This window comes from Phacochoerus africanus, chromosome 8 (genome assembly GCF_016906955.1).
Source record: "Phacochoerus africanus isolate WHEZ1 chromosome 8, ROS_Pafr_v1, whole genome shotgun sequence".
NCBI lineage: Eukaryota > Metazoa > Chordata > Mammalia > Artiodactyla > Suidae > Phacochoerus > Phacochoerus africanus.
Window position 1 is genome coordinate 64,681,344 of NC_062551.1, and position 27,019 is coordinate 64,708,362.

A 27,019-nucleotide genomic window follows, 5' to 3' on the forward strand; every position below is an offset into this window, starting at 1 on the left:
ATGCCTGCACAGTCGTCAGCCCACAGCAGTGGCTCGGTAAACCCCCAAGAGTAAAGGAGGCAGGAAAGCAGCAGGAGGCGGCAGCAGCGCCCAGACTAGAATTCAGGGCTGCAGTGGGGAGAGCTGGGGAGCCAGGCTGAACCGCCCCCCAGGGGACGCCGGCCCCACGGTGGGAGGTTGTGGTGGGCGCCCGCCAAGGGCTGTTCTGGAGTGGCGAGTGGCGAGTGGCACAGCCTCCAGTGAGGGCCTCGGAGGCCAAGCCCACTCGGCTGTGGGTCACATGGGTGCTGGCCAGCCAGGTGGGGACAGTGACGCAGCCAGCACGGCCAGGTACCTGGGGCACGCCCAGCCGTTCCCTCCTCCCGGCCCGGGCCCTGCCCACCTGGCCGCCCACCTGGTGGGGCGGAACCGAGCCATCACCTCCCGCAGGGCTGCACAGGAAGTGGGAGGGCGGGGACAGGGAGGGACCAAGTGCCGGGACAGAGGCCAGGCCCTGAACGGCGCCCGGCCAGGGCGCGGAGCTTGGAGGCTGGAGCGGCCCCACGTCACCGCTGTGTTTGTTGCTCCTTCCTCCACCCCAGCGCGCAGGTAAGCCTGGGGGACAGGTGAGGGGGGAACAGGTAAGCCTGGGGGACAGGTGAGGGGGGAACAGGTGAGGCTGGGGGACAGGCGAGGGGGAACAGGTAAGCCTGGGAAGGGACGGGTGAGCCTTGGGGAAGGGGCTGGCCACCCCAAGGGCACATTTCCTCCCCTCACTTTTCCTGCTGGCCCCGCGCCGGGGGCCACGACAGTTTCCAGCTCCCTCCCTCCCTCCGCAGCGGCTGGACCTGGAGCCCCTGACCCCACCCCCTTCTGTCCTCTGAGCCCTGGGGGACAGGGGCGCTTCCAGCCCCCAGGGGAGCTCTGCAGCTGGAGCTCCCACTGAGGCTTCAGCGCTGTGAGACCTTCCAAAGCCCCAAAAAGGCAGTGGGGGGTGAGGTGGGGTCCCCGGCGGGGGGGTCCCCTAGAAACAACCTCCCAGCAGCTGGAGACTCTGCTGCCAAACTGCTTGGACCCCAAGAAAGTGGAGCCTCCTCCCCACCTGCGAGAGCCGGCCCTCCCCACCCTGGAGGGCGGACCCAGCAGCGGGAGGTCCCAGGCTGCCTCCTGCGAAGGAGGGAGGGGAGGGGGGTTAGGCTCCCGCCTGCCTTAGCTGCCCAACCTCCGCTTCTGCACCTGGGAAGCAAGGGTCCCTTTAGAGCTGGGAGTGGACCTCAACCCAACATCGGCCGGGCTGCCAGGAGGGGGGCTGCAGGGAACTCTGCATCCAACAGCCCTCTGTCCTGGGGGTGAGGGGGCTGCACCTCCTGGCGTTGGGGTTTGGGGACACTGGCCAACGAGGCCAGGCTGCGCAGGGCCTGCTGGGGAGAGCACGAGCACCCCAACCCTGTCTACCCAGCATGCCGAGGTCAGGACCCCAGGTCCAAATCCCCACTCCTTGTGACCTAGTGACTGAGGCTTCTAGGTCTCAGTTTCCAGCTCTGTGAAGTGGGGGTGCTCAGAGGGTGCTGATTCAGCTGCAGCCCTGCCGATGCCCGCGGGCTGCGGAGGAGAGTCTGTGAGGGGCAGGCAGTGGGCACCGCCCGCAGATCCCCCACACCCACCCCGCCTGGACATCTGCAGGGAGGAGCTATGGGGGGGTCCTTGTTCCTCAAGGGCTCTGGTCCCCAGGGGGCGTCTCTGAGCCCACACAGGAGGAAACTGGGTGCAGAGGTAAGTGGCGCGAAGCAGCTTGACAGGCCCTGAGATGCCAGGCTGCGTGTCACGGGCACAGCCCCTCCCTGCGTCTGGGTCCCGGAATTTTAGTTTCGGTTTCTGAATGGATCTCACCGCTTTGCCTCCTCTGCCCACGCCAGTGACTGCGCGCGCTTGGGGACCCGCCGCAGCAGCAGCACCTTTTTTCCTGAGAGTCACCCCCGGCCCCCGGCCCGATGGGGCAGTGATCTGGGTCAGGCCGGGGCCTGGCTCCCTGCCCGACTCTCTGCTGACCCGCAGCCTGACCCAGCAGGTCACATTACCCCCACACCTGGTTTCCTCATCCGGCAGAGGGGGAGAATACCCCCCCCCAAGAAGCTCGGCCGCAACAGAAAACACAGGGGCAGGGAGGCGTTTGGAGGCTCCCCATGGGTCAGCTGATTTCTGACCGAGTCAGGGCTCTGATTGCTCATCTGGGGCTTCTTTGGGGAAACACCATGGGTGCCAGCCTGGCACTGCAGCTGGGTTGGGGCATCTGGACTCAGAGACAGGAGTGGGAGCTGGGGGTGGGCCTGTCTGGGGGGCACTGGGGGCCGAGCCGGGAAGGTGGCCTCTGTGATGACAGCCCTGCCTGGGTGCCAAGAGACTTCTGCTCGGGGTGGGAGGGGCCCAGGGCAGGCCACCGTCCCTCCCCTCTGCCAGGCTGTGTCCGGGGCTGAGGGCGGCCAGGTGGGTTTTCTGGCCTTGACATGGCGGGTGAGTCCAGGTAGCCGAGCTGAGGTTTCCCCACCTGAGCCCTGCAGATGTTTGATCTATGACCCCCTGCGGGCATCCTGGGCGCTGCTGTAAGTTCTGAGCAGCCTCCCAGAGCTCTGCCCACAAGAGGCAGCACAGCTGCGACCACCAAGAATGTCCCCAGGCACTGCTGAGCATCCCCGGGGACCAAGCCACTCCGGGTGAGAGCCCCCCACTGCCCCCAGCCACCTTGCAGGTGAAACTGTTTGCTGTGCACTTCACGAAGCCAAATCCTGCCCCAAATTCCATGTGACTCCGTGTTTCGAGCTTTTGACCCGACAGAATTATCCAAGCACAGGGCACCATGGCGGGTCAGGTCTGCCTGGGCAAAGGTGGGGTCGTGGGCTCAGTGCCGGAGGCCAAGCCCCATGGGAAGGGTCGCGTCAGCCGGACCTAGAGACAGACGCCCCAAGGATGGAGGTGCTGTGGTTACCTCACCCGAGTGGCGGCAGGTCCCATACTCGGGGCACTTAGGGTCCTGGTGGCTGTGAGAGCCACAGGCTCAGGCCTGGAGAATCGTGCTTCTTCGGAGGGGGGCCGGCGGCACTGAGCCTACTGGGGTCCCTGGAAGCCCATCTGAGGCTCTGGGCTGCTGGGCTGCTGGGCTGCCAGGGGCCCTTGGAGCCAGGCCATCCTGAAACCAGCACTGGGCCAGGTGCAGCTTAGGACCAGACAGGCCGAGTTGGTCACCAGAGGCTGCCAGAGACCTCCCTGCCTCCACCTGCTGACCCCCAGGCCACTGCTCCTCCTCCCGGAGTCCCACGTGCCCCTTCCCTGGCCTGCACGTGTGCCCACAACGCCAGGACAGGCTGCTTAGTGGCAAAGGAAAGAGCTCGTGCCAGGCTTCCCCCCACTCAACCCAAGGGGCCCTCCCCAGCCCACCCTGAGCAGAGGCGGCTGGACGCTCCCAGAAGGTGGTGGACACTGGTCTGGAGCCCCTGAGGCTCTGCCCTGGCGGATTCTGCTCGCTTGGAGCCGAGTACCGTGTGGGTTAGAGGCACGGAATGCCAGGGCCTCTTCAGGAAACCGCTCCAGAAGCGGAGAGCCGGTGCCCATGACAGCAGCCTTCCCTGTGGGAACTGAGCCCCACTGCTTGTGGGACGTGAGCAGGAAGCTGCCCAGCTCCTGAAGGACACACAGACTCAGAGAGACACGGACAGACTGCTGCTGTGGGCGTCTGGGGAGGTTTGCGGGTGAGGGGGGGAGAGCAGACCTGCCTCTGTGGCTCAAGTGCTCCCTGCGTGGGGTCTGGCCTCTCTCGGCGACATCGATGCCCAGGGAGCATGGCCAGCACTGAATCTGTGCCCTCGGCCCTCCCCTGCCCTGCCTGCAGGACACCAGGCATAGGCCAGCGTCCAGCAAGGACACTGAAAGGGACACGTCTGAGCCCCTCTGCTGGAGGAGAAGCCACCAAACACAGACTGGTGGGGAGTCCCAAAAAGCCTGCCAGGCAGAAGCGTGTGCTCACGTGTGTGTGCTCAGAGGGCACACCAGCCTCCTGCCAGCACACACCTGTCTCCTAAACCAAAGGTTATAGCTGGCCGGCACCACCAGGCGTTTGAGGAAAGCCTGGGGCCCGGGATGGAGCTGAGAAGAAGGAGGAAAATCATGTGCAGAGGAGCTGGGCCAGGAACAGAAAGAAACCCGTTCAAGAGAAAATGGAATCAGAACCCCTGACACTGAACAGGGATGTGGCATCCACGGCATCCATGAAATAAGAACAGGCTGCTGCGAATAAAGACTAAGAGAGTGCTTCTTGTAAAATGGTGCAAAGAGCTATAACGTCAGTGGAAAGGAAGACACCTCCCACCGCAGACAGGAGGGAGGAGAGACAACGGCAAGGATGCGTGGGTCGGCTCAGCGGTTTCAGTGCTCGGTAACGGCTCTTCCAGAAATAGGCCAGAGCAAACAGAGGTGAGAGAAATTCTCAGAGAAATAGCCACGGAGGAGTTCCCATCATGGTGCAGTGGAAACGAATCCAACTAGGAACCAGGAGGTTGCGGGTTCGATCCCTGGCCTCGCTCAGTGGGGTAAGGATCCGGCATTGCCGTGGGCCTGTGGTGTAAGCCGCAGACGCGGCTCGGATCCTGCGTGGCTGTGGCTGTGGTGTAGACCAGTGGCTACAGCTCCCATTCAACCCCTAGCCTGGGAACCTCCATATGCCATGGATGCGGCCCTAAAAAGACAAAAACCAAAAACAAACAAACAAAAAAGAAACAGCAGTGGGAAACCTCCGGACCTAAAACAGGTTGGGAGAGGGCACAAGCTCGGGGAGTGGACACGGATCCGCCGCCGTCAGCCCGTCCCCGTGGGCGTGAGTGCCCGCAGGTCAATCGGGGCGCACCCACCCTCTGCGGGCCAAGCTGGGGTGAGCCGGTCGAGAGCCGAGGAGGCGAGTGGGGCCAGCGCCGATGTCTCACCAGCACTGAAAGCCAGGAGGCCAAGAAGCGGGCTTCTCCATCCGGAAGAAAATCGTTTCTGATGGGACTTTAAACGCAGCCCATCCCCGCCGAGAGAAAGGCAGAAAGAAGGCATTTTCAGAGAAAGACCCCCTCTCTCTCGAGGCCGGGGGTGAGGGGGCGGCTCGGGAGGCCGGGTGGAGAGGAGAGGACCAGGATGCAGGGAGGGGGACAGGGGGCCGAGCTCCAGCCCCCAAAGCAGGGAAGGGAGAGCCCGGGGAGAGAGGCCAGGGTCTCTGGGTAAACAGACTGATGCTTGACCCTCTAGAGCGTGCCATCCTGATGCCCAGAGCAGGGGTGCTGGGACACACGGGGGAGAAGGAGTAACAGGAGGAAAGGCACCCGGTAAACAAGAGGGAATTATTAACAAGAGGGAGGCAGCCGGGCTGCGCTAACGCAAACACCCACGGGCCATGGCTATGCCGGCCGGGCCTTGTCCATGGGGCCAGAGAGGCAGGCCTGCGGCCGGGACATGGCCAAGCGGTGGGCTGGGCCTTGTTTGGAAATGGAGGGAAGGCCGCGGAGTGGGGCAGGGAGGCATGGAGAGGACGCCTGTCTTTGATGATAAGGCTCTAGGCGCTATTTGACCTTTGAAGCTATGCCCTGGTAGGTAGCTCAGGGATAAACCAAAGCCTTGGAGGAAGAAGCCAGTGGTCCTGCGATGCCTTAACTCCAGGAGCCAGCTCTGGCCGGGCCCGGGGCCTGGAGCTCTGGCAGAGCGGGGCAGCTGCCCACACCCCTGGCACGGCACCCCTCTCCTCCAGGCCTGGTCCTGGCTGGTGGCGCCCGAGGCCTGAGGGTGTGGCTGCCGTGCTTGGAAAGGAGCTCACGCCCGGCCACGGCTGGCTGGACAGGCTCCGTCTGGCACGTTCTGGCTCTGGAGCAGACTTTGCCCTCTCCTGGGAGTGGCCCTGCCACTGGCGGGGTCTGGGGCCCCAGAGAAGGTGGGGGAGGAGGACGAGCGTGGGGGGCGGGGGTGGGCGGGGGTCACGGGCGCCGCAGTCCCCGTGTGGGCCCCTCAGTGCCACCTGCACATTAGAACGCGGGAAATACCCTGCGGCTCAGAAAGAAGGACTCAGGGGCTGGACGTCTCCTGGATGCCCATCTGGGTCATCTTGCTTGGCGTGCAAACAGGAGAACCTGCAATGAGCCCCTTTCTCGGCCAGGCCTGCGTGACCTGCAGGTTAAGGCTGGGCGGGCGATGCGGGCTGGGGCAGACCCGCCCTCAGCTGCCGGCTCCCCAGGAGGCCCCAGGGTGGCTGCTGCTGTCCTCGTCCTAGGCCTGGTGACTCAGAATGTCCCCAGGAATGCGTGGGCCGTCCTCCTATGTGGGGGTGGCCAGGGCTCCAGGCCAGCCCCGCCCTGCGGGCCTGGAGGCAGAGCCACACACGCCTTCCTGGGATGGTCTGAGCCGAGAATCCGTGAGCTGGGATGGCAGAGCTGGGCGGGCAGGCAGCCAGGCTTCCGGGTGCCCCTGCCCAGGTCGCTTCTACTGTGCTGGGATTTAGGCCGCCCTGTGCAGCCAGCTCTGCCTGGGCTCCCGTCCGAGGGGTCCCTGGAGCTTGGAACCTCCCAGTGGGAGAGGAACCCAGAGGCAAGGCTGCGCGTGTGAGGTGGGCTCAGGCTGGGACCTGCGGGCAGGCTCTGGAACAGATGCTGGTCCCCTGGCAGCACCCACCCTCCCAGGCCTGGCCACCCCCGCTGCGTGCCCCCAGGGAGGAGAGGGCGGTCACACCTCCTCCCCCAGAGCGGCGGCGAACTCTGAGCCGAGGCTCCCGTCCCCGCTGGGCCCCTGGTGACCTGGAGCCTCCGCTCTTCCACCTGAAAAATGGGCCTCCACCCTCACCCAGCCCTTAGGATTATAGCGTTCACAGGTTCTGTGTGGGTGAGGACCGTCTGAACGCTGGGTCTCCTTGTTTCTACTCTAAGATGAGGGGAAATTTCTGTGAGCGAGTTCTCTCCAGCTTACGACATTTTAATCCTGCAAAGTTCTCCCCTGGTCGCTGCTCCTCTGGAGGCTCCTGGATGGCCATCTATTCAGCACCGGCTTGGTCACCATGACACCGTGGCCCCTTGGCTGCCAGGCCCCCTTCATGCACTCTGCGTGTGAGCTCACCCCCCTGCAGGAGGTGGGGGATTATCACTGTGCCCATTTTACAGATTTTGAAACCAAGGCACAGAGAGCAGCAGGGGAAGTGATGGTGGTGACGGGAGAGCAGACCCTCCGGGTGCCCACGAAGCCCAGGGTGTGACAGGTAGTGGTGACAGGCTGCCAGCCAGGATGCGCCAGCTTGTGCTGCAGCGATAAATAGCGCCACCAGGTGCTTAGAGACCCTGGGTCCAGAGGGCTCGTCCCAGTCACTCGGGGCGTCCCAGGTGGGGGCTCCATCCCCACGCACTCCTGCAGCACCCCACAGGGAAAGGCATGGGGGGCACACGCAGTGGCCTCTGAGGTTTCTGCCCCGGAGGGTCATACATCCTTGCGCTCGGCCCTGCCTGTGCAGGAAGGACGAAAGCGGGAAATGCTGGTGGACACACGCAGGACAGGCCGCATCACTTCACACGGGGCTGCCTGCTGCTGTGGGGGCTGCCAAGCCGGCCGGGGCTGGAGGGTGGGCGGTGGGTGAGACTGGAGAGGGTGGAGGGGTCCGGATGGGAGCAAGCTGCCGGGAGGTGCTGGCTGGCCCATCCGAGGGGTACAGAGGGATGGGCAGACCTCGAGGGGGGCGGTCACAGGCTGTAGAGATAGGCATGCAGCAGGCCTCGGGCTCAGGGTCAGAGCCGAGCTCTCCAAATGCTCCCCTCCCTCGCTGGTTACCCGCGTAGGCAGTGACTGCTCTGCAAGACCTGAGATGACGGTTGACCGTTCGTAGGAAGTGTGGGGAAATGGGGACATGTCGTGGACACACGGGAAAGCAGTGTAGACAGCCGGCCATCCCTGCTGCCTCTGTGCGCAGCAGCTCTGAGTCAGGGATCAGAGCCTGGTTCCAAGCCCTCATGTGCTGCGTCTCCAGGGGGCCAGCCCCTGGCCTCTGCATGAGGATGCAGCAGCCCATGCCTCTTGGGTTGGGAGGGAAAAGCAGCTCAGCCGGCCCAGGAGCCCAGCCCTGCCTGCCCTGGTTGCTGGGGTCAGGCCAGGGCAGGGACGCAGCCAGGCTGTCTGACGCAGGCCTCAGGCAAGTCCAGCTGGTGGCACTCTTCATTGTCCTTACGGTCAACGGCTGATTCCAGCCCAGGCCTAGGGGGTCCCAGGTCCACACACCCCATGCTGCCCCACCCTTACAGCCCCAGCAGCAGGGGAGCAGGGGGGCCTCACGGGCCGTCTCTGTGCCGGCTGCTCCCAGCTGGTCCCCAGAGCTCAGATGCCCCGTCCTCAGGCCCAGTCCTGGCAGCCCGGGTCCCTGCAAGCCCAAGACCTGCTCTGACCTCCCCGGGGAGTCCCAGGGACCGCGGGCAATGCGACGGCCCACTCTGCTCCAGTCTGCGAAACCAGCCTTTGGGCACCGTGCCCTGGCCACCGTATCTCGGGCTCTGGCTGCAGGAGCGCCCCTCACTTCTCCCCCTCCCCAGGACCTGCAGCCACTCGGCATGTCCCAGCGGCACTCCGACAGCTCCCTGGAGGAGAAGCTCCTAGAATACCGCTTCCACTCGGAGCTGCGGCTGGACGCCCAGGGAAACCCAGCCTCCACGCTCCCAGTGGTCCGGGGCTCCCTGCGCAGCAAGAGCAACGTGGCCTTCCAGCCCGACTCCCCCGAGGCCCAGGCACCGAGGGCCGTCGTCCTGAGCACGCAGAGCCCGGCAGCCCTCAAGATGGGCACACAGCAGCTGATCCCCAGGAGCCTGGCCGTGTCCAGCAAGGCCAAGACCCCCGCCCGCCACCAGAGCTTCGGGGCAGCCATGCTCAGCAAAGAGGCTGCCCGGCGGGACCCCCGCCTCCTCTCGGCCCCCAGCTTCTCCCTGGATGACATGGACGTGGACACGGGTTCTGGGGGGGTGCTGAGACGGAACCTGCGGAACCAATCCTACCGGGCGGCCATGAAGGGCTTGGGGACCCCGGGAGCCGGGGGGGGGCCCGTCCAGCTCAGCCCCAAGCTCCAGACTCTGGCCGAGGAGCCCAGCCAGCCTCCCGCTCGGTATGCGGCCAAAAATAAGGTAGGGGACCCGTCCTCCTGGGCAACAGGGCCTTGGGGACGTGGGGGCAGGGAGGCGCCACACCTCACTTCACCTTCATCAGGTAGCCGCTCCTCCTTGTGCGGGGCTTGTTAATTCTGGTTAAGCCACGCCAGGCTCTGAAAGAATGTGGATGTCCCCATTTTATAGGTGAAGCCCCTGGGACTCAGCCACAGCTGGGAGCAGAGCCTGGGGAGGGGGACCAGCCCTTCTCCGAGTCCCTCTGAGCCCCGAGGGGGAGCTGGCCCATCTAAAGGACAGATTTCAGTGAGGGCTTTGCAGCAGCCACTGCCCTGGGCTCCTGTCGGGAACCCAGGAGGGCTGGTGGCAGCTCAGGTCTGATGCTCCCCGGCAGGCTCTCCCTCCCTGCCTTGCCCAACAGTGGCTCAGGGCTCTGTGCCCATGGGTGCCATCCTGGTAGCCTCCTGACCACGGGTTCCTGCCTGGACCCTGAGCCGTGACCCTGAGAATGCCAGTGACCCAGCATGAGCGGGGTGGGGAGCCACCGTTCTCAGGCCTGGGAGGTGGGACACCGCCCTGGTGCCTGCCTGAGACCCTGACCTTGGCCCTCTGCGCCCCGCTAGGGCCATCGCTCATTCACCTTGATTCATGTGTCCGGCCAACACTTCCTGAGCCCTTCGTACCCCGTGGGCAGACCCCGCAAGAGTTCCCAGAATGGTGGGGTGCAGGGGATGTGGGGGTACTGTGGGCTGGGCTGGGGGTGCTCAGGGTGCCGAGAGTACAGAGGGGCTCCCTGGGGGGAGGGGCCTGAGGAAAAGAGGGTTAAATTGGAGGCCTGTACACAGGGTGGCAGAGGCAGGGGGAGAGGCGAGGCAGCAGCAGACGCCTGGCCTAGAGGCCAAAGGGGCGGGGGCACTGGGGGTACAGGGCCGGGGTTGGGGGCTGCGCCAGGTGTGGCTGGGAGCCCCACCTGTCCCAGAGCAGCACAGGGAGTATTCAGGCCCCAACTTGTTGCAAGAAACCAGCTCCTGCTTCCCTGGAATCCTTGCAACTGCGAGGTGTGGGGCCCCAAGAGCCCTGCCCTCCCACTCGCCCCCACAGCCCCACTGGGCCTGACACCAACCTGCCAGCCACTGCTCTTCCTGCCGCCCCAGGTCCTAGGCTTGTGGGGTCCTGTGCATGTCCCCAGCTCCCACCTGAGCCCCCCCCGTCAGCCGTCTCCCTACTGCACACATCCTGCCTGCCTTCCTTCCAGGCCCAGCACTGACGCCCCACTTCCCTGACACCCCCACTGGACCCGCCTCCACCTCCAGGCAGCCCTCAGCCACCTGCCCCACCTGCTCTGATGCCCCGCCCACCCTGTCCTGCCTACCCTGGCCTCCACCTGGTGGCCCTAGGTCCCTTGTGGAGCTGACATTATTGAGCACCTTCTGCATGCCCAGCACAGCCCCTGCCCCTGGGTGCAGCACACGCGCTGCGCAGCAGGCATCTCCAGGTCTCCAGGCACGGGGTGGAGTTGGGGATGGCTGCAGACCCCGCCCGCCCTCCTCCCGCTGACTGCAGGGTCTCTTCTCTCCGCACAGAAAACGCTGGGGCGCAAACGTGCACACAAGGGCTCCTTCAAAGACGGTGAGCGAGGCCAAGGGGGGACTTGGGCAGCTCTGCGGCCATGCTGGGCCGGGGGCACCCTCATGGCATCCAGGGGGGCGGCTCTCATGGAGGAGGGGGGCATCCTGGGGGGACAGCTCTCACGAGGGTGTCCTGGGGGGGTAGCTCTGATGGGGGAGGGGGCATCCTAGGGGAGGCAGCTTTCGTGAGCGGGGGTGCGTCCTTGGTGGGGGGTGGAGGGTCTGGGTGCAGCAGCACAGAGAACATGCTGAGTGGGATCCGTCCAGGGGCTGAAGGGCCTGCTGGCCCATCTGACTGTGCAGCTCCGATGGATCTAGAAAGTTCCATGGGACTCTCTGCTACCCCAGAGGTGGGCAGACCGAGCCCCCACTCACCCCCAGGAGATGCCTCTCGAGCATACCATGCATGCTCCAGGCCCTGCCAGTGGGACCAAGGCCAGACAGAGGGCCCTGGGCCTGGGGTGCAGACATGGAGCCCACAGGGAGCCAGCGTTAGAGGCTGGGGGTGGGAGTGACAGCTGGGCCCAGAGCAGTGCATTCAGCCTGCTGGGGGGTCAGATGCCAGTGGGCCCCATGGGAGCTGGAGGGGAAGCGCCCACTCAGCCAGGAGGGAGCACCCAGTTGGGTTGGGGTGTCTCCAGGCAGGAAGGGCACCAGCTCCCTGCCAGCCCCGACCACAGACCCAGGAGTGGGGAGGGTGGAGGTCAGGGCCTCCTGCCCCAGGAGACCTGCAGTGGTGCCCCTGGTCTCAGAGCCACAAGAGTGGGGCCAGAGGGGTTGCTCCCAGGGCTCAGAGGCCCCTGAGCCCTGCACCTGCTGGTGTGGCCACTGCGCAGCCAGAGAGCAGGCAGCTGCAGGGCGGGTTGGGGCTCTCGGGAACCAGCCTCCCGGGCCCTGGGTGGCCTGGGCACAGCCCCACCCAAGCCCCCTCCCCCCGGGCTATGCAGTTTGGCCCCTAAAGCTCTTAGTTGTCGGCCCAGCCCCGTCAAAGGTGCCACATTCTGCATCGGGACGCCACCCCTGCCCCAGGCTGGGCTAGCACAGCCATGGGAGCCAGCCGGCCAGAGGGGAGCCTGCTCTGGGGGGCCCTGCGCTGCCTGGTGCTCTCGGGGGCTCCTCGGGAGGACTCAGCCTGCAGGCTCCCAGTGCAGCAGGGCCGCTCAGAGCCCCCAGGCTCGCAGGTGACACACCCCCTCTCCCCAGATCCCAGGTTGTACCAGGAGATCCGGGAGCGAGGCCTGAACACCAGCCATGAGTCTGACGATGACTTGCTTGATGAGACCCCCAGCTCTGAGGGACCCCAGAAGGTGGACACCCCCATCGTGGTCAAGAGCTACCGGCCCCCCCAGATCACCTGGAGCCAGCTCCCAGAGGTAGGCTGGGCTGGTGGCAAGAGGCCCTTCTCCTGAGCCCAGGGGGTCCTCTCAGTGTGGGAGGGGCCTCCCAGGGCACCCCGTCTCTGCCCACCTTGCAGGGGCGTCTCCCTCCTGGTGCCTCAGAGGGGCACCTTGGGAGGGGGTTGCTGTGGGGAGAGAGCAGTTAGAGACGTGTGCCATCCATGTATATGTGACGCACTTCCCACAGGGGGCCTCGCACCCTCCGCTTCCTGCTCAGGCTGACCTGCCAGGAGCTGTGGGCACAGGGGACACCCCCCCAAAGGGCGCTGCCCCCAGAAAGTGCCAAGAAGGTCAAGTGAGGAAGCAGGCAGGGAGGGGAGGGGCCGGGCCAGAGCCACGTGCCACTACCAAGCCAGCCCCCCACTTCTCCTACATGTGAAAATGGGGCTGGTCCCTGTCCCACAGGGCTGTGGGGTCTCTGTGGAGAGCGTGGCTGGGGCAGAGGCCCTGGCACTCTAAGCAAGCACCTAGGGGTGCAGCTGCCACTGCCCCAGGAGGACGCAGCTGGCCACGGGGCCAACAGACTCCTGACCCCGTCCCTTGGGGGCCCAGGGAGGGAGCTACAGTGGGGGCTGTGGGCGTGGTGGGCAGCAGGGTAGGGGGTGGGAACCTGGCTCCTCGTTCCACCTGCAGTACCACGGGGCCCCTCGTTTGCACCCCATGGGGCACGGGACAGGCCACGGCACTGCTCCCGCCCTCCCAGCTCCATGACACGGTATAGGGGGACGGCAGGCCAAAGAGAAGGTCTGGAAAGGCACATTTATCCCCACCTGCCAGGTACCAGCTGGGTGAGCTCCCAGGTCGGGGGCGGGGTCCAGGGCACTGCAACCTAGAAGGCTGCCAGAGACCCCGTCCCCATCACCTGAGCTCAGAGAGGCCCAGCCAAGCCTCTGGGCTGCAGGGCTTATGGGATCTTCCCTCCAAGCCCAGGTGCTGCCCAGCCCAGTGGGAAGGGGAGCAAGAGTCGGGTGGCCCTGGTCCTGCCAGCGGGTGCCCCAGGGCAGGCTCTGCAGGGACTCAGCAGGCAGCCTGGGGTCAGGGACCTGAGGGGTGGTGAGCTGGGGCAGTGAGCCATGCGGGAAGAGTGTCACCCCTTCCTCTGGGGAAGGGTAGTCGCGGCCCTGCCCCCAGCATGCCCGTCAGCTTTCCCAGGTGGCTCTGTGCCTCTCCACCCCCGGGGAGCTCCATGGGACAGAGTGCCGCCCCCTCCAACCCTCGGGTGCTGGCCTTTCCCACTGGACACCCATTCTCTTCTTCGGCTGCCCTGGGGCTCTTCGGAGCAGGTGTGCCTGCAGGAAGGTTTCCACCGAGAGGAGAGATGTGGGTGACGGGACAGGGCAGGGACAGGGCAGGGACAGGCCAGCTCAGAGGTCCCCCTGTGCTGAGCAGTGTGAGAGCCGCCCCTGGTGTCCCACGAGGGGTGGCTCTGCCCGGCCAGCCTGGCTCCCGCCTTCCCTGGCATCTCCCATCCACACAGACCCTGGTCCAGTGGGAGGGTGAGCCTCTGGGATCTGCACGCCGTGACCCCGGGCCTGTGCCGTCCTCAGGTGGTGGAGTTGGGCATCCTGGACAAGCTGCCAGCGGAGGAGCGCAAGAGGCAGGAGGTAGGGGGTGGACCCGGGGCGTGGACCTGCTTCTGACACATGGCAGGGGGGCAGGGGGCAAGAGCGGGACGACAGCTGTGGTCACGTCACGCATTCACCTGCTGGCTGCCTCCGGGCCCGGTGCTCAGCGCTGACTGATGCCCTGGGCGGGGGCAGGGGTGGGGGAGGCTGGACAGGACTACCATGACCCCCTCTTTGGACAAGGGCGGGGTCCTGGCCAGCGTCACAGATCCTAAGTGGCCGGGCCACGGTGCAAACCCAGGCGTCAAGCTCTCGTCCCCATGGCTGTGCTGACGGCCCTGGCCGGGGTCCTGTCGGGGGCCAAGCTGCGGCCCGCCCCAGCATCCGCTCTGCTCTCGCCCAGGCCATCTTCGAGATCCTCACGTCCGAGTTCTCCTACCAACACAGCCTCAGCATCCTGGTGGCCGAGTTTCTGCAGTCCAGGGAGCTGCGGGCGACCATGACCCAGACGGAGCACCACCACCTCTTCTCCAACATCACAGACGTCCTGAGCGCCAGCCAGAGGTGAGGCTGGAGCACCCCAGCCTGCCTGTGCGGAGGGAAGGCCCAGAGATGCCCTGGGCACTGGCGAGGGAGGACAGGAACGCAAGAGCCCTACAGCTGTCAAGAGAGCTGGCCCTGGGGACAGGCAGGCACAGAGGGCCAGGGACAAGGCGAGGAGTCCCCGGAGGCCAGGGTGGGCAGGAGGAAGCCTGGAGTTGCAGCACCAGCTCATGTTCCACCCGAGGTGTCCGGTGCCTGGCCCAGGGCTCTGGTTGCAGGGCTGGAAGGTGGAGGAAGGGCTGGGTGAGCAGCTGCCAGCCTGCCTGAGCCTGTGCAGGTGCACGCCTCTGTGCAGATGCATGCCTGTGTCTGCATGCCTGTGTGTGTGTGTGCATGTCTGCATGTGTGTGCATGTGTTTGGGTGCATGCACGTGTGCGGTGTGCATGTGTGTGAGCATCGTGTGCATGTGTGTGTGTATGCGTGCGTGCCTGTGTGTACATTGTGTAGGCATGTATGTGTGTGTGTGTGTCTGTGTGAGCATGTGTGTGTGTATACGTGTGTACATGTGTTTGTCACTCCCATGGAAGGCACAGTCCAGTAGCCCTGGTGTGGATCCTGCCCCCCACTGCCCTGTACCCTAGGCGACCCCACAACCTCCCCCAACCCCGGCATCTCCCTGAGCCTCAGCATCCACTCCCCACAAGCCGGGGTGAGACGAGGGAGACAATGGAGCGATTCCCCCATGTCCGTGTCAGGCCCGCCCTGGCTGAGCCCCCCTCCCCCAGTCTGCAGCTCCAGCCCCGAGCTTTAGGGCTGTCTTGTCCCCAGAGGTGGGAGCTCCGGCAGAACCCCAGTGACCAGCCACGAGAAGCCCGCAGTCCCAGACTGGGCAGGGGACACTGGGATGGGGCTGCCCCTCCCCCAGCCCTGAGCCGTGACTCTGTGTCCCCTGCGTGCCTGGAAACTGCCAGCTTGTGTTTGCTCCCACAAGGCCCCAGGCTGGCCATTACTATCCCCAGGAGGGTGCTCCAGCCTCCCCCCACCCCCTGAACAGGGCCCTGGCAGCCCTTAGCCATTCACAGAGGCCTCCCTGGTACTCAGTGCTTCTGTCAGCGGCTGAGGGCCAGTTCTCCCAGACTTTCTCAGAAGCCCCCCAAGTCACCCAGGAAGACAACCAGCCTGGCCCGTGTGTGTGTGTGTGTGTGTGTGTGTGGTCTGGCAGCTGTGCAGCCGAGCCTCCCTCTCAGGACAGGATGCGGGGGGGGGTGGCCCTCACCTGTTCCTGATGCCCTGCCCCAAAGCGGGGTTCTCAGCGTGTTCCTGCTCACAAGGTGTGCAGCCCCCTGGGGGGTGGGGGGGTGGGGGGAGGGTCAGGTCGGGGCCTGGTGAGCTGGGGCCGGGGGACCCCTGCCCACCTCCAAGCCGAGCCTCTTCCCCCTCACCAGCCTTGCTGGGATGATCAGAGCAGGAAGAGGGGGAGGGCTGGGGGGCACAGACTGGTGAGGTTGCCCAGACACAGGTCCTGGGGATGGGGGGTGGGCACAGACACAGGTCCCGGGGGTGGGGGGGGCAGATGGCAGGCCCTCAGTGTCCTCATAACTGAGGACCTGGGACTTCCTGCCCACCCTGTCCCCATCCCCCCACCCCGCCACCCCACCGCTCTGCCACTCTGCCGGCTCCCTCCCTCCCCTCCCCCACCCTGAATGGAACAGGTAGTTAGGGCCCAGGTGGACTGGCTGTCTCTCCTGGTCACTCCCCAGGGAGGGGTGTGGGCCACCTGGGCTCCCGCGGGACTCTGCCCTCTGCCCTCTGTCGTATTTCCCCGTCAGGTCCACTGCCCCAGGCCGTCCCAGGAGCCAGCTCAGCGGGCCTCTGATGCAGATGCTTGTAGCTTCGAGCCCAGGGTTGGGCTGAGGAACCAGCACCAGGGGGGCACCTCGGGCATAGGGCTTCTCAGAGGGGAGCTCTCGGGGTGGGAGGCCCCTGGCTGCTGCAGTCAGGGCCTGGGGAGGTGGTGCGGCTCAGGGTCCAGCACCTTCCAGCTGAGCGGAACATGCTGGAGGCTCTGGTCAGCAGCTGACACACCCGGTGACCCGACTCGGGTCCAGCCAGGCCAGCCACAGCACCAGTGGCTGCCTGTGAGAGCAGGACCCTGGCCAATGCTGGCCACGCTCCCCGCATCCTGGTCTCCCTGGCTGAGGCCTGGGTGAGGGATGCACCTCAAAAGGGCCCAGCAGGAATGGGCGGCTGGCAATCGCCCACAAGGAGTCTGCCCGGAGCCCCGCCCCGGCCCTGAGCTGGGCAGAGGGTGCCCAGGCTCTGGGTGTATCCTGGCCGTTCTGACCCTAGTCCCGGGGAATCAAGTCAGAGCGGTGAGTTCCCTGTCCTTCCCTGATACCAATTAGAGTCTGTGCCAGGATCTAGCAGGGAGTGGCCTTGGATTTGGCCGTGGGAATATGCCATGGGTTCAGGTTTAGGGAGCTGTTTCCCTGGGAGGGCCCTGGGGCAGGGTCCCATCCCACCTGGGGCTGCCCACCTGCTCGGTGCCTGCTGCGGGGGCCTCTGGGAACCTCGCCGGGGTCCCGTCTTGCGCGCATGCGTGTGTCGGGGCGGGGGCGTGAACAGGCCCGGGGCGCCTGCTCCTCGCCCGCCCCCTGCAGGTTCTTCGAGGCCCTGGAGCAGCGGCACAAGGCGCAGGTGTGCGTGGAGGACATCAGCGACATCCTGGAGGAGCACGCCGAGCGCCACTTCCACCCCTACGTCATCTACTGCTCCAACGAGCTCTACCAGCAGCGCGCCCTGCAGAGGCTGACGTGAGCCGCCCCGGGGGTGGGGGCCGGGGGGCCCTCGGGAGGAGCCCGCCCAACGTCTCGCCGCCTGGCTTCTGCAGCTTCCGCCTGATTTCTCTCCACGGCCCGGCCACACCTCCTTCCTGTTCTCTGTTGCAGAAGCAGCAACGCCGCCTTCCGAGAGGCCCTGCGGGAGATCGAGCAGCGGCCCGCGTGCGGCGGCCTCCCCATGATCTCCTTCCTGATCCTCCCCATGCAGAGGGTGACCCGGCTGCCCCTGCTGGCGGACGTGAGTGCGCAGCCTGGGCCCTGCCCCGAGCGGGAGGCGGCCCGGGTGACACCTGCCCGCAAGCGCTGCTTCCTCCTGACCTTCTGCCCGCGCTCCTTCTGCGCTCCGGACAGTTATGGGGACAATTGCAGGCTGGCTTTAACCGCCGCGATGACCACGGCTGCCATCGGCACTCTGCTGGGAGCTGTTGCGGCCCGTGGCAGATTTTTGTTCACTTACGTGGTGGTTCACGGGGTTCATTCGTCGCCTGAGTCCCAGCCCGTGGCGCCCAGACCTTTGCCAAGCATAGGTCCTGTTGTTGCCGCCTCCTAACCTGCACCCCTCGGCTGGTTGTCCTGGGCCTGGGGTGGCCTGGCAACAACCACGGTCCCCGTTTTGAGGACAGAGGGGCCCCAAGGGGCTCCCTGGAATGGCTCGTGCTCTGAGATGCCCCCTCATGGGGCAGAAGAGGCTCATAGGGGTGAGAGGTGCAGGGCACACACATGTACCCACACACATGCACACCCGAGCATGCACATGGCAGGAGCCCAGCTGAGCTGCGAGAGGCAGCGTGTGGCCTGTGCTCAGTAGATCAGTGTCCCAGGCAGACAGGACATCAGAGCTTCCCAGGTCCCCTGGGAAGTAGAGAAACAGGCTGCGGGGCCCCCAGGCTGGAATGAGACAGCCAAGGACTGGAAGGGCTGGGTCCAGGAGTGCCTGCTCCACCTTCCACCGACCCAGCTGGCCCAGCCTGGCGGGAGCCCTCTGGGGGCCCCCAGGGCCTGGCCTTGGCAGGGGTGCCCCAGAGCCAGGATGCAGGAGGGGACTGTGGCTTCTCACAACATATGTCTTGCTGCAGACGCTCTGCCTCAAGACCCAGGGCCACCCCGAGAGGTACAAGGCCGCCAGCCGCGCCTTCAAGGCCATCAGCAAGGTGAGCGGGTCAGCCCGGCCCCAAGTTCCACCCCCACCAGATGGCAGAGACCCTGGGGGCAGGGCCAGGGGCTTCCAGACCGTCCCTCCCAGGCTCCTGCGATGGGGAAACTGAGGCCCAGAGGGGGTGGAGCTCACACACAGGGCAGGACTGGGACAGCCACGCGGGCCAACCCCATGGGCATCCATCTGGGCTGGCCAGGAGCAGGGGCTGCCATGCACGGGTGGGGAGGGCCAGGCCACAGCCCATGGCAGCCGCTCTCATGTGCACATGCCCTGCAGCTGGTGAAGCAGTGCAACGAGGGGGCCCACAAGATGGAGCGTACAGAGCAGATGTACACGCTGCACACACAGCTGGATTTCAGCAAGGTCAAGGTGGGTTGCCCTTGCCCAGGCCTGTCCCGCCCAGCTCTGTCTGAGGTCAGGGCACAGCCCCAGGTGTGCAGGCTGGAGAGGCCTTGGTGGGTGGGGGGAGGCACCTGTCCGGGTTCCTTGGCACCATCTGGGCCCCGGCCTGAGCAGAGCAGCCACTGGCGAGCTCTGCTGATGAATCGCCCTTTGTTCAGGGCCCGCACAATCACCCTCTCCCTTCCATGGTCCAGCCCTGGGGAGGCGCCGTCACCCTGTTCTCGGAGGCAGGGCTCAGGCCTCGTCTGCGGGCAAATGTCCCTGCTCTCGCCCGGCCCATGGACTCACCGTCTCTCTGCCCCGCCCCCCAGTCCCTCCCGCTGATCTCAGCCTCCCGCTGGCTGCTGAAGCGCGGGGAGCTCTTCGTGGTGGAAGAAACCGGGCTTTTCCGAAAACTCGCCAGCCGGCCGACCTGCTACCTGTTCCTGTTCAATGATGTCCTCGTGATCACCAAGAAGAAGAGGTGGGCCCGCCTGTGGGCACCGGGCTGCATGGCCCTGCAGTGGGCAGCGGGCAGCAGCTGCAGCCCCAGGGCCGGGGAGGTGGGCTGGAGCCGGCTCTAGGGAGCATCCTTCCGGCTGCCCAGCCCTTGGCTGCTGCAGGGGAGCCGGTGGGCGGGGGGGCGCTCAGGCTGCCCACAGATCCCTGCAGCATCTGGCCGCCGCCTGTCTCCTGCAGCGAGGACAGCTTTGTGGTCCAGGACTATGCCCAGATGGACCATATCCAGGTGCAGAAGATGGAGCCCTCAGAGGCCTCTCTGCCAGGGGGCGGCAGCCGCAGCTCCTCTGTGCCACACCCCTTCCAGCTGACGCTGCTGCACAACAGCGAGGGCCGCCAGGAAAAGATCCTGCTGTCCTCTGACTCCGCGTAAGACGGGAAGCTCCACAAGGGCGCCCCTGAGAGCTCCGTGGGGACGGGACGTGTGGCCCAGTGTTGCCAGGCGCTGCACCCTGCCAGGGACAGTCTGTCGTCAGCCCACACTCCTGGGAGGGGGACGTACCAGCCGCAAAATGCGCAGCTGAACATTTGTCCATGTGCCCAAGGGGTGAGGACTGAGCAGAAACGCTGGCAGAGAAGGGAGGGCAGGTGGGGGCTGGTGCGGAAGCCTGGCAAGGTGTCCCAGAGGGCAGCTCCTGCAGAGGCATGGGTGGTACAAAGGCCCTGGGGCAGAACGCTCCTGCCAGGAGGACAGCCAGCGGGCCTGGAGCACAGGGTGGAGGCTGTGGGGGTGGTGAGGTCAGAATGTGGCAGCCAGGGCACAGAAAGACGCTGGCCAGGTCTCCCCACTTCCTCCAGCAGGGCCCCCTTCTCAGGGGAGAGGCCAGGGCTGAGCGTTTCCAACAGTGCACCCTCGGGGGCAGGGCGGTCTGGCTGCTGGGGGTGCAGCTGCTGCCTGACTCTGGCCCTGGGCAGGTGTGAGTCGGGGGAGGTCTGCCTGCTTCTCCTGATGTGCCTCAGTGGGTCGGGGGCACCCGAGGGGCTGCCCGCTTACGCCAGCTCAGAGCCCACCCACCAAAGGGCACCCAGGCGTAAGCCTTCCTCCCACTGCCTGTCCCTCCTTGAGGGTCGTGGCAGGGGCTCAGGAACCCCCCGATCTTCCCACAACGCCACGGGGAGGGGTGGGAAGCAAAGGTGGCCAGTGGTGGCATCGGCCACGTTCACCCTCTCCACCCCCAGGAGTGACCGGGCGCGGTGGATCACAGCACTTACACACCGGGAGAGGCAGGGGCGGGGCCCCAGCAACAAAGGAGGTGAGCGGGGCTCACAGCCCCTTCCCGGCCCCAGGCAGGGGTGGCCTGAAGGGGAGAGACGCTGTACAGCCGTCTGTGCACCCCGCAGACTGCCCCGAGGGTGACCTGCCAGGTTTGGGCCCAGCGCCCCGTATGTGTGTGTGCATCTGGGCACGCAGACCCAGCACTGTCTTGGGGCCTCGCCCTCCCTGCCGTGGGGTGACAGCACTGCCCAGTAGCTGGGGAAATTGAGGCTAAAGAGCTGGAGGGGGCCATCCAGTGGAGCTGTCACCCCAGCCCTGGCCTGGCCAGTCCCTTAGAAGCCGGGAGCGCCCTCTGCTGGTGCTGGGCGCTTTGGCCCCAAAAGCAGGAGCGGCAAGTCCAGCAGCCTGTGGAGGGTCCCTGCTTTCGTGGGAGGGGAGCTGCCACGTGACCGTGTGTGGGCCACACGGGGTCCCTGGGCCCCACTGAGACCAGACCCCGGCGGGGGGTGTTGGGATGGCGCCCTGCCCGCGCAGGGCTGCAGAGCGCTTGGCCCCGCCCCCCTCCCTGTGACGGCTGCTGCCAACGTCTGCCTCCCGCCCCCAGACCTGCTCCAGGTGGAGGTCACCAAGGCCTACTTGGCCAAGCAGGTGGACGAGATCACGCTGCAGCAGGCAGACGTGGTCCTGATCCTACAGCAGGAGGATGGTAAGTACGTGGCAGGGACAGGCCTGGGAGGATGGGCGTGGGGCAGGCAGGAGGGGCCGGGCAGGCCGGTGCTGAGTGAGTCTGGGGGCCCCTGCAGGGATCCAGAGCACGCTGGCATGGACAGCTGCCCCCAGCCCCCCAGAAGCTGTCACTGCCTGTGCTCACGGTGGGCCCGCTGCCAAGGCCCTCTTGGGCACCCTCCCTCAAGGACATGGCCAAATGTCCCCGAGGATCCAAAGTGGGTTCTTGGTCACTCTGAGTCCTAAGGGGGAGGAGAGTGGCCCCTGCAGTGTAGGGGCCAAGCACCTGATGGGAGACCAGGAGTCCATGTGACCTTGAGCACGGCCCCTGGGGTAGGGTCGGGGGAAGCGAGGGGTCAGGGGTCACCTCCACGGGATGCCCAGCCCTGGCATCTCCTGGGACAGCAGCTCCGAGGGCTGGGGGTGGCGACATTGGGGCCCTGCTCTCACGCACCCTGTGTCTGGGTCCAGGTTGGTTCTATGGTGAGAGGCTGCGGGATGGAGAGACGGGCTGGTTCCCCGAGGACTTTGCCCGGAGTATCACCAGCCGCGTGGCCGTGGAGGGCAACGTGCGCAGGATGGAGCGGCTGCGGGTGGAGACGGACGTGTAGCCGGGTCTGCCAAGCGCCTCGCCAGCCAGGCTGCATTGGTGCAGCTCTAGTCCACACTCCTGCAAGTGGCCGTGCCCGTCTCCAAGGAGTGCAGGGGGCTTGCCCAGGGGGCCTGGAAGGTCCCTTGTCTCCCCAAGGTTCCAAGGGCTGCGGCACGGGCTCTGGACACTTCCAAGGAGGAAGGTCACATGGCCTCCAGAGGAGCCTCCCCCAGGCCAGCACAGGAGCAGCCCTGACCCCAGGCTGTGTCCCAGGAGGAGCCCAGCCTGGCTGTGCCCTCCCCAGCTCCCAGCCGCCCCCCAGTGCACCCACAAGACAGCTGTGCCCTGGACGTGTGATAGAAAGTGGCCCTGAGAGCAGGAATGACCTCGTGCAGTCCCCCTCCTGCCCCAGCCTGGAGTGCCCAGGACTGCCCCATGTTCCCAGAGGAGGGCCAGCTGCAGGGAGGTGACCCTGTGGTGCCAGCAATGAAACTGATTTTTGAGACATTAAAGTATTTCTTAACACCTGGGTTTGCACATTGGTGAGCCCAGATGAGGCCACGCCAGTCCCTTTGCAATCCCCGAGGTGCCAAGGAATGAATTGCTCCCCCTTCGCAGTCACCTGTGCTAGTCCTTGGCCCCATCCATCTGTCTGTCTGGAGCATCATGGGCAAGGTCGTCCCCATGGAGCCCTTTGCAGTTCAGCCTGGCCAGTGGGCCTGGGGACTTGGGGACAAGGCAGAGCCTCTGGGGTGTTCCCCATCCCTCACCGCCCTCCTGGCCCCACCTCCCAGCTGGTGTACTCCCCAGGACCCCTGGAATGTGCAGGTGGGGAGAGGTGGCCTGGCCCTGGGCTGGGGAAGAAGGGTCTGCTGCTGGGGAGGGGGTGATGGCGCACCTGAGTGGCAGGTACTGCAGGGCCAGGGGCCAGAGGGACAGGTCCATGCTCCCGGGAAGCCCCGGCCAGCCCTTGCAATTCCCATTCACACGCCAGCCTTCCTCTGACACCCTGTCCAATCCCGATGGGGCCCTGTCTTCCTCATGAAAGCTGGGGTGTGGATCCCCCCTGCTGACCAGAACTGGGTGGGGAGGAGGCCCGCCCTCTGCCCTTTCCATCCCTGGGGCTGGCTGGGGTGGGCAGGGGGGGATCCAGCAGGGCAGGGGGCGGGCAGGGCGGGACAGAGGGGCTGGAGCTGATGGAACCAGGTGGTGGAGGGGTTGGGCACCAAGAGGGAGGGGCAGCTCCTCCCCATTAAGCTCCCAGGTGACCTTGGGCCACTGGAAGGGCCATGCCCGGGTCAGAGCCCACGCAGGGCCATCCCGAGTGGGGGATCTGCGGGAGGGGGGATGGGAGTGGGGTCACCGGAGATCAGGCTCAGCTCCTCCTACTTCCTGGACAGGTAGAAATCTGGGGCCTCCCTTTTCTCACCTGGGAGCTAACTCCCTGCTCTTCCTGGAGCTGCTGTGGGGAAAGCTGGTGACCCAGGGGAGGCACAGGGGTGTGTGTGCGTGTGTGCGTGTGCACACGCCCCAGGCAGGAGGCGTGGGCAGCACCTCTGCATGAGCCTAGCTGCCCTGTCACCCACCTGCTCCTTCTGACCACGGACCCCTGACTCCGGGGCAGGGCAGCCCACCCCCTCCTTTGCTGGGTACGTTTTCAGAGCAGAGTGGCTTTGAAAATCCCCGGGAACGTCCCTGCTTTAGTGACCCGGGGCCAGCGACCTCAGCTCGGTTTCCTTCTGCAACGTGGATGTGGGCCCTTGACCACACAGGCAGGGGGTCAGAATGTTTAGCACAGAGGGTGCCCAGGACCCTGGGGAGGGGCTGCCACCGGGGGCGGGGCTGTTGGGAGTGGCTGGGTCCACCGGGGAGGCCAGACCAGGCCAGCGCAGGACAAGGACGCTTCCAGCAGAAGCAGGAAGTGCAGGCCGGCTGCAGCGAGGCCTGGAGGGGCCAAGGCGGGGGGTGGGGGGGCCGTCACAGTGAGAAGGCTCAGGCTCCCCCCAGCACCAGCGGGACTCTTCCCAGGGGCCTCTGCTCAACCTTGGGTCCAGCCCTGGGGGCTCAGGCGCCATGACCCCCTCCAGCAGAGCAGGGCCAGCTGAGACCCTCCCCACCCTCAGCCTGAGGGTGCTCGGACCTGCCTTATGCCAAGCTGGTCCTCTTAGGACAGCAGGTGGCCTCCATGTTGGTGTCAGGTGACACTTCCCCCTCCAGATAACGGGTCCCGCAGAGGACCCTGCCACACCTGCTTGGCTGAGGAGGGGGCTCAGGAGGCTGGGCCTATCTAGCTCACCCCTCCTCCCAGCCACCTGCACGGCCCCCCTGTTGCAAGTGGGGAAGCTGAGACCAGAAGACCCTCTGCCCCCTGCTGGGGTCAGTGGGCTTGTGGCAGGGGGCGTCATGGCTTCCCAGGACCCCAGCCAACCCCAGCCAAGTCTGTGCCCAGATAGGGTTCGGTGGTATCAGACTGAGGTGTTCCAGCCTCCCGCAGGGGCCTCTCCCCTCGGGGCACCAGGGTGGACATGACTGGGGGGACAGGGAGCAGTGGTGGCCAATACCCCTTCCCCAGAGCCGCTGTGGGCATCTCAGTGCCTACCCTGGAATGGCAGTGGGCACCCTCCTTGGGGAGGTGGGAGCAAGGTGTGTGAGGGCCCCCAGAGCACAGGGGCCAGGGGTGAGGGGTCACACAGCTGGACTGCCCACCAGCCCTCTGTTGGGGGAGCCTCAGGGGCTGAGCTGAGCCGTCACGCTGGGGCCTGGAGCATGCAGCCTGGCCTTGTAGATCAGTGTCCCTTCCATGGGGAGGGGGTGCACCGCTTACTTAAAGGGTGTGGGTTTATGGGGCCTCCCTCTCCACCGCGCTCAGCACGGGCTGTAGGATCGCCCCCTGCAGGTCTACCTGCTCCCAGCATCCCAGCATCCCGGCTCCACCTCCGAAGGTCCTTTGGCTGTGAGACCCCCCCGCTGTCCTCTACCGCCCCTGGTGGCCGGCAGGGGCACTGCAGCCAGCCCTCAGCCTTCACCGCATCCAAGGGCACCTGGGGGTCTCCCAACCCTGCGCCTCACTCAGAGCCCTCGGACCCCCGCTTCTGCCCCTCAGGAGAAGAGCCATGCACCAGCTTTTGGATGTGCGTATCCCAGCTCCTCCACGCACACCCCCGGGGGCCGCTCACCTCACGGCTGTTGTATGGAAGCATTACTGGTACGGGATGGACCCTGGTTCCGTGTCAGACACTCCAAACCATCCCAGTTGTCACCCGTCTATGTCACATCACTGGGACCAAGTCCACCTGAGAGCCAGCTGGGGAAGCATCCCCATTTTCTGGCCCAAGTTTTGTTTTTGTTTTTTTGTTTTTTTTGGCAGCCCCCTTGGCATGCGGAAGTTCCTGCACCAGGGGTGGAACCCGGGCCACAACAGCAACAATGTCAGATCCTTAACCCATGGGGCCACCAGGGAACTCCTGGCCCCTAACATCTGAAGCTGTGAAGGGCTTCACACATCTTTTCACCAGATAAAGTCCAATGTTTCTGGGTTTTGTTGCCATGGTGAATAGGATTTTTTTTTTTTTTTGCCTTTTCTGGGGCCGCTCCTGTGGCATATGGAGGTTCCCAGGCTAGGAGTCTAATCTGAGCTGTAGCCGCCAGCCTACGCCAGAACCACAGCAAAGCAGGATCCAAGCCACATCTGCAACCTACACCACAGCTCACGACAACGCCGGATCCTTAACCCATTGAGCTAGGTCAGGGATCAAACCCACAACCTCATGGTTCTTAGTCGGATTTGTTAACCACTGAGCCACAACGGGAACTCCGAGGACCTTATTTTGTACTCTGTTTTCTTGTTGATCACTGGCAGTGCTGAAGAACCACAGTTTTTTCGGGGTTTTTTGTGTCTTTTTAGGGCTGCACCTGTGGCATATAGAAGTTCCCAGGCTAGGGATAGAATCGGAGCTGTAGCCACCAGCCTACACCACAGTCACAGCCATGCGGGATCCAAGCTGTGTCTGCGCCCTACACCACAGCTCACAGCAACCCCGGGTCCTTAACCCACCAAGCGAGGCCAGGGATCGAACCTGCATCCTCATGGATACTAGTCAAATTCCTTTCCGCTGAGCCACGACAGGAACTCCTGAAGAATTGTAGATTTCACAGCTTTTGCACACTTCCTCTCAGATGATCTCATGGCCACTTTGCCAAATTCTGTACCCGCGCCAAGCTGTCTCAGGCCCTCTCAGCTCTGCCACAGAGACCGGCGGCTTTGCCCCTTCCTCGCAGGTCCACACACCCTCTGCTCTTTTCCTCACCTGACAGTGTGAGCGAGTCTGATTCTTGATCTTTAAGGGGCTCTGTCCATCCTTCCCACAGCATGTGCTGGGCCCGATACAGGGTCCGTCCAGAGATACTGCGTGACGCAGGCATAGCCCTTGCCGCCCAGACTCTGCGTCCCAGGATGGAAGGACAGCCGAGGAGACCCGTAACGCGGGGGAGGGGAGACAGGTGCCCAGGTTGGGGTCGTGGTGGCCTTGGACAGAGGCCGGAACCCACTGCTCCCCCCCCCGACACACACACACACTCAACTTGCAGTAGATCCTTGGCACAGAACCACTGTCTGGAAAGCGGCTTTCTGTACCGTTTTCCAAGAATTTACCTCCGAAAGAGATGCTGAACTGGACCCAGCACCTTCGGCTTTGATCAAGACAATTATGATTTCTCATCTCATCCAACACATGGGCACGTTTTCATCAGTTCAAACTTCCTCGCTCCTAATCAAGCCCAAGCCCTGCAGGATCAAGCGAACACTGTTTTCTAAATCTTTCTATTTGCGTAGCTGACATTTCACTCAGGACCAGGGCCCCCGTGTCCTGAGTGTCACCTTCTTTTCCCGCCCCGCCCTCACCTGGCTGGAGAACTCGGTCAGCGCTGGCCTCCTGAAAACCTGAGCTACGTTTCCTCTACTGAATGTTCCTGCACCGACCCAGGTCAGACTCGTTCTGGCGTGCTGGAAGTTGGGCACAGCCCCTCTGCCAACGCCTGACCCCGGGGTTCTGGGGCGGAGGCAGAGGCGAGGGCTGTGACTACTCGTTTCCTTAAGTAACTGGTTTATTCAAGTTTCTTACTTCTGCTTACACTGCTCCTGGCCTGTTACAGTTTCCCGAACGTAGCCACTTTCCTAAGTGGTCAAGGTAACTGGTACCTGGTTGTCCATAAGAGCCCCCTTTATGTCTCATTCTCTGTGTCTGTAGTTTTTGGCCGCACCTGCGGCACATGGACGTGCCAGAGCCAGGAATGCAATCCGAGCCGCGGCTGCAACCTACACCACAGCTGCAACAACA

The 27,019-nt window shown here is 64.9% G+C and overlaps 1 protein-coding gene across 2 annotated transcripts; it reads left to right on the forward strand.

Moving 5' to 3' along the window:
* The first annotated feature begins 444 nt into the window (after positions 1–444).
* ARHGEF16 (Rho guanine nucleotide exchange factor 16) lies at positions 445–22,208 on the forward strand. 2 transcript variants are annotated; one of them, XM_047791529.1, is made up of 15 exons: positions 445–588; positions 8,559–9,140; positions 10,703–10,748; positions 11,951–12,120; positions 13,692–13,748; positions 14,113–14,273; positions 16,914–17,066; positions 17,202–17,331; positions 18,170–18,244; positions 18,526–18,618; positions 18,963–19,114; positions 19,330–19,518; positions 20,329–20,402; positions 20,970–21,071; positions 21,563–22,208. In XM_047791529.1, the coding sequence occupies exons 2-15, from the start codon at positions 8,577–8,579 to the stop codon at positions 21,700–21,702; spliced, it is 2,106 nt and encodes a 701-aa protein (XP_047647485.1). In that variant the 5' UTR covers positions 445–588; positions 8,559–8,576; the 3' UTR covers positions 21,703–22,208. The 2 variants fall into 2 exon arrangements, with proteins under 2 accessions (XP_047647485.1, XP_047647486.1); XM_047791530.1 differs by lacking the exon at positions 8,559–9,140 and having other exon boundaries at positions 450–588.
* Positions 22,209–27,019: the final 4,811 nt, after the last annotated feature.

Coding starts and splice junctions, on each gene's coding strand:
- ARHGEF16 (XM_047791529.1), top strand. CDS start 8,577: ATGTCCCAGCGGCACTCCGACAGCTCCCTGGAGGAGAAGCTCCTAGAA. Junction 18,245..18,525: donor CCTTCAAGGCCATCAGCAAG/GTGAGCGGGTCA, acceptor CATGCCCTGCAG/CTGGTGAAGCAGTGCAACGA. Junction 19,115..19,329: donor GTGATCACCAAGAAGAAGAG/GTGGGCCCGCCT, acceptor TGTCTCCTGCAG/CGAGGACAGCTTTGTGGTCC.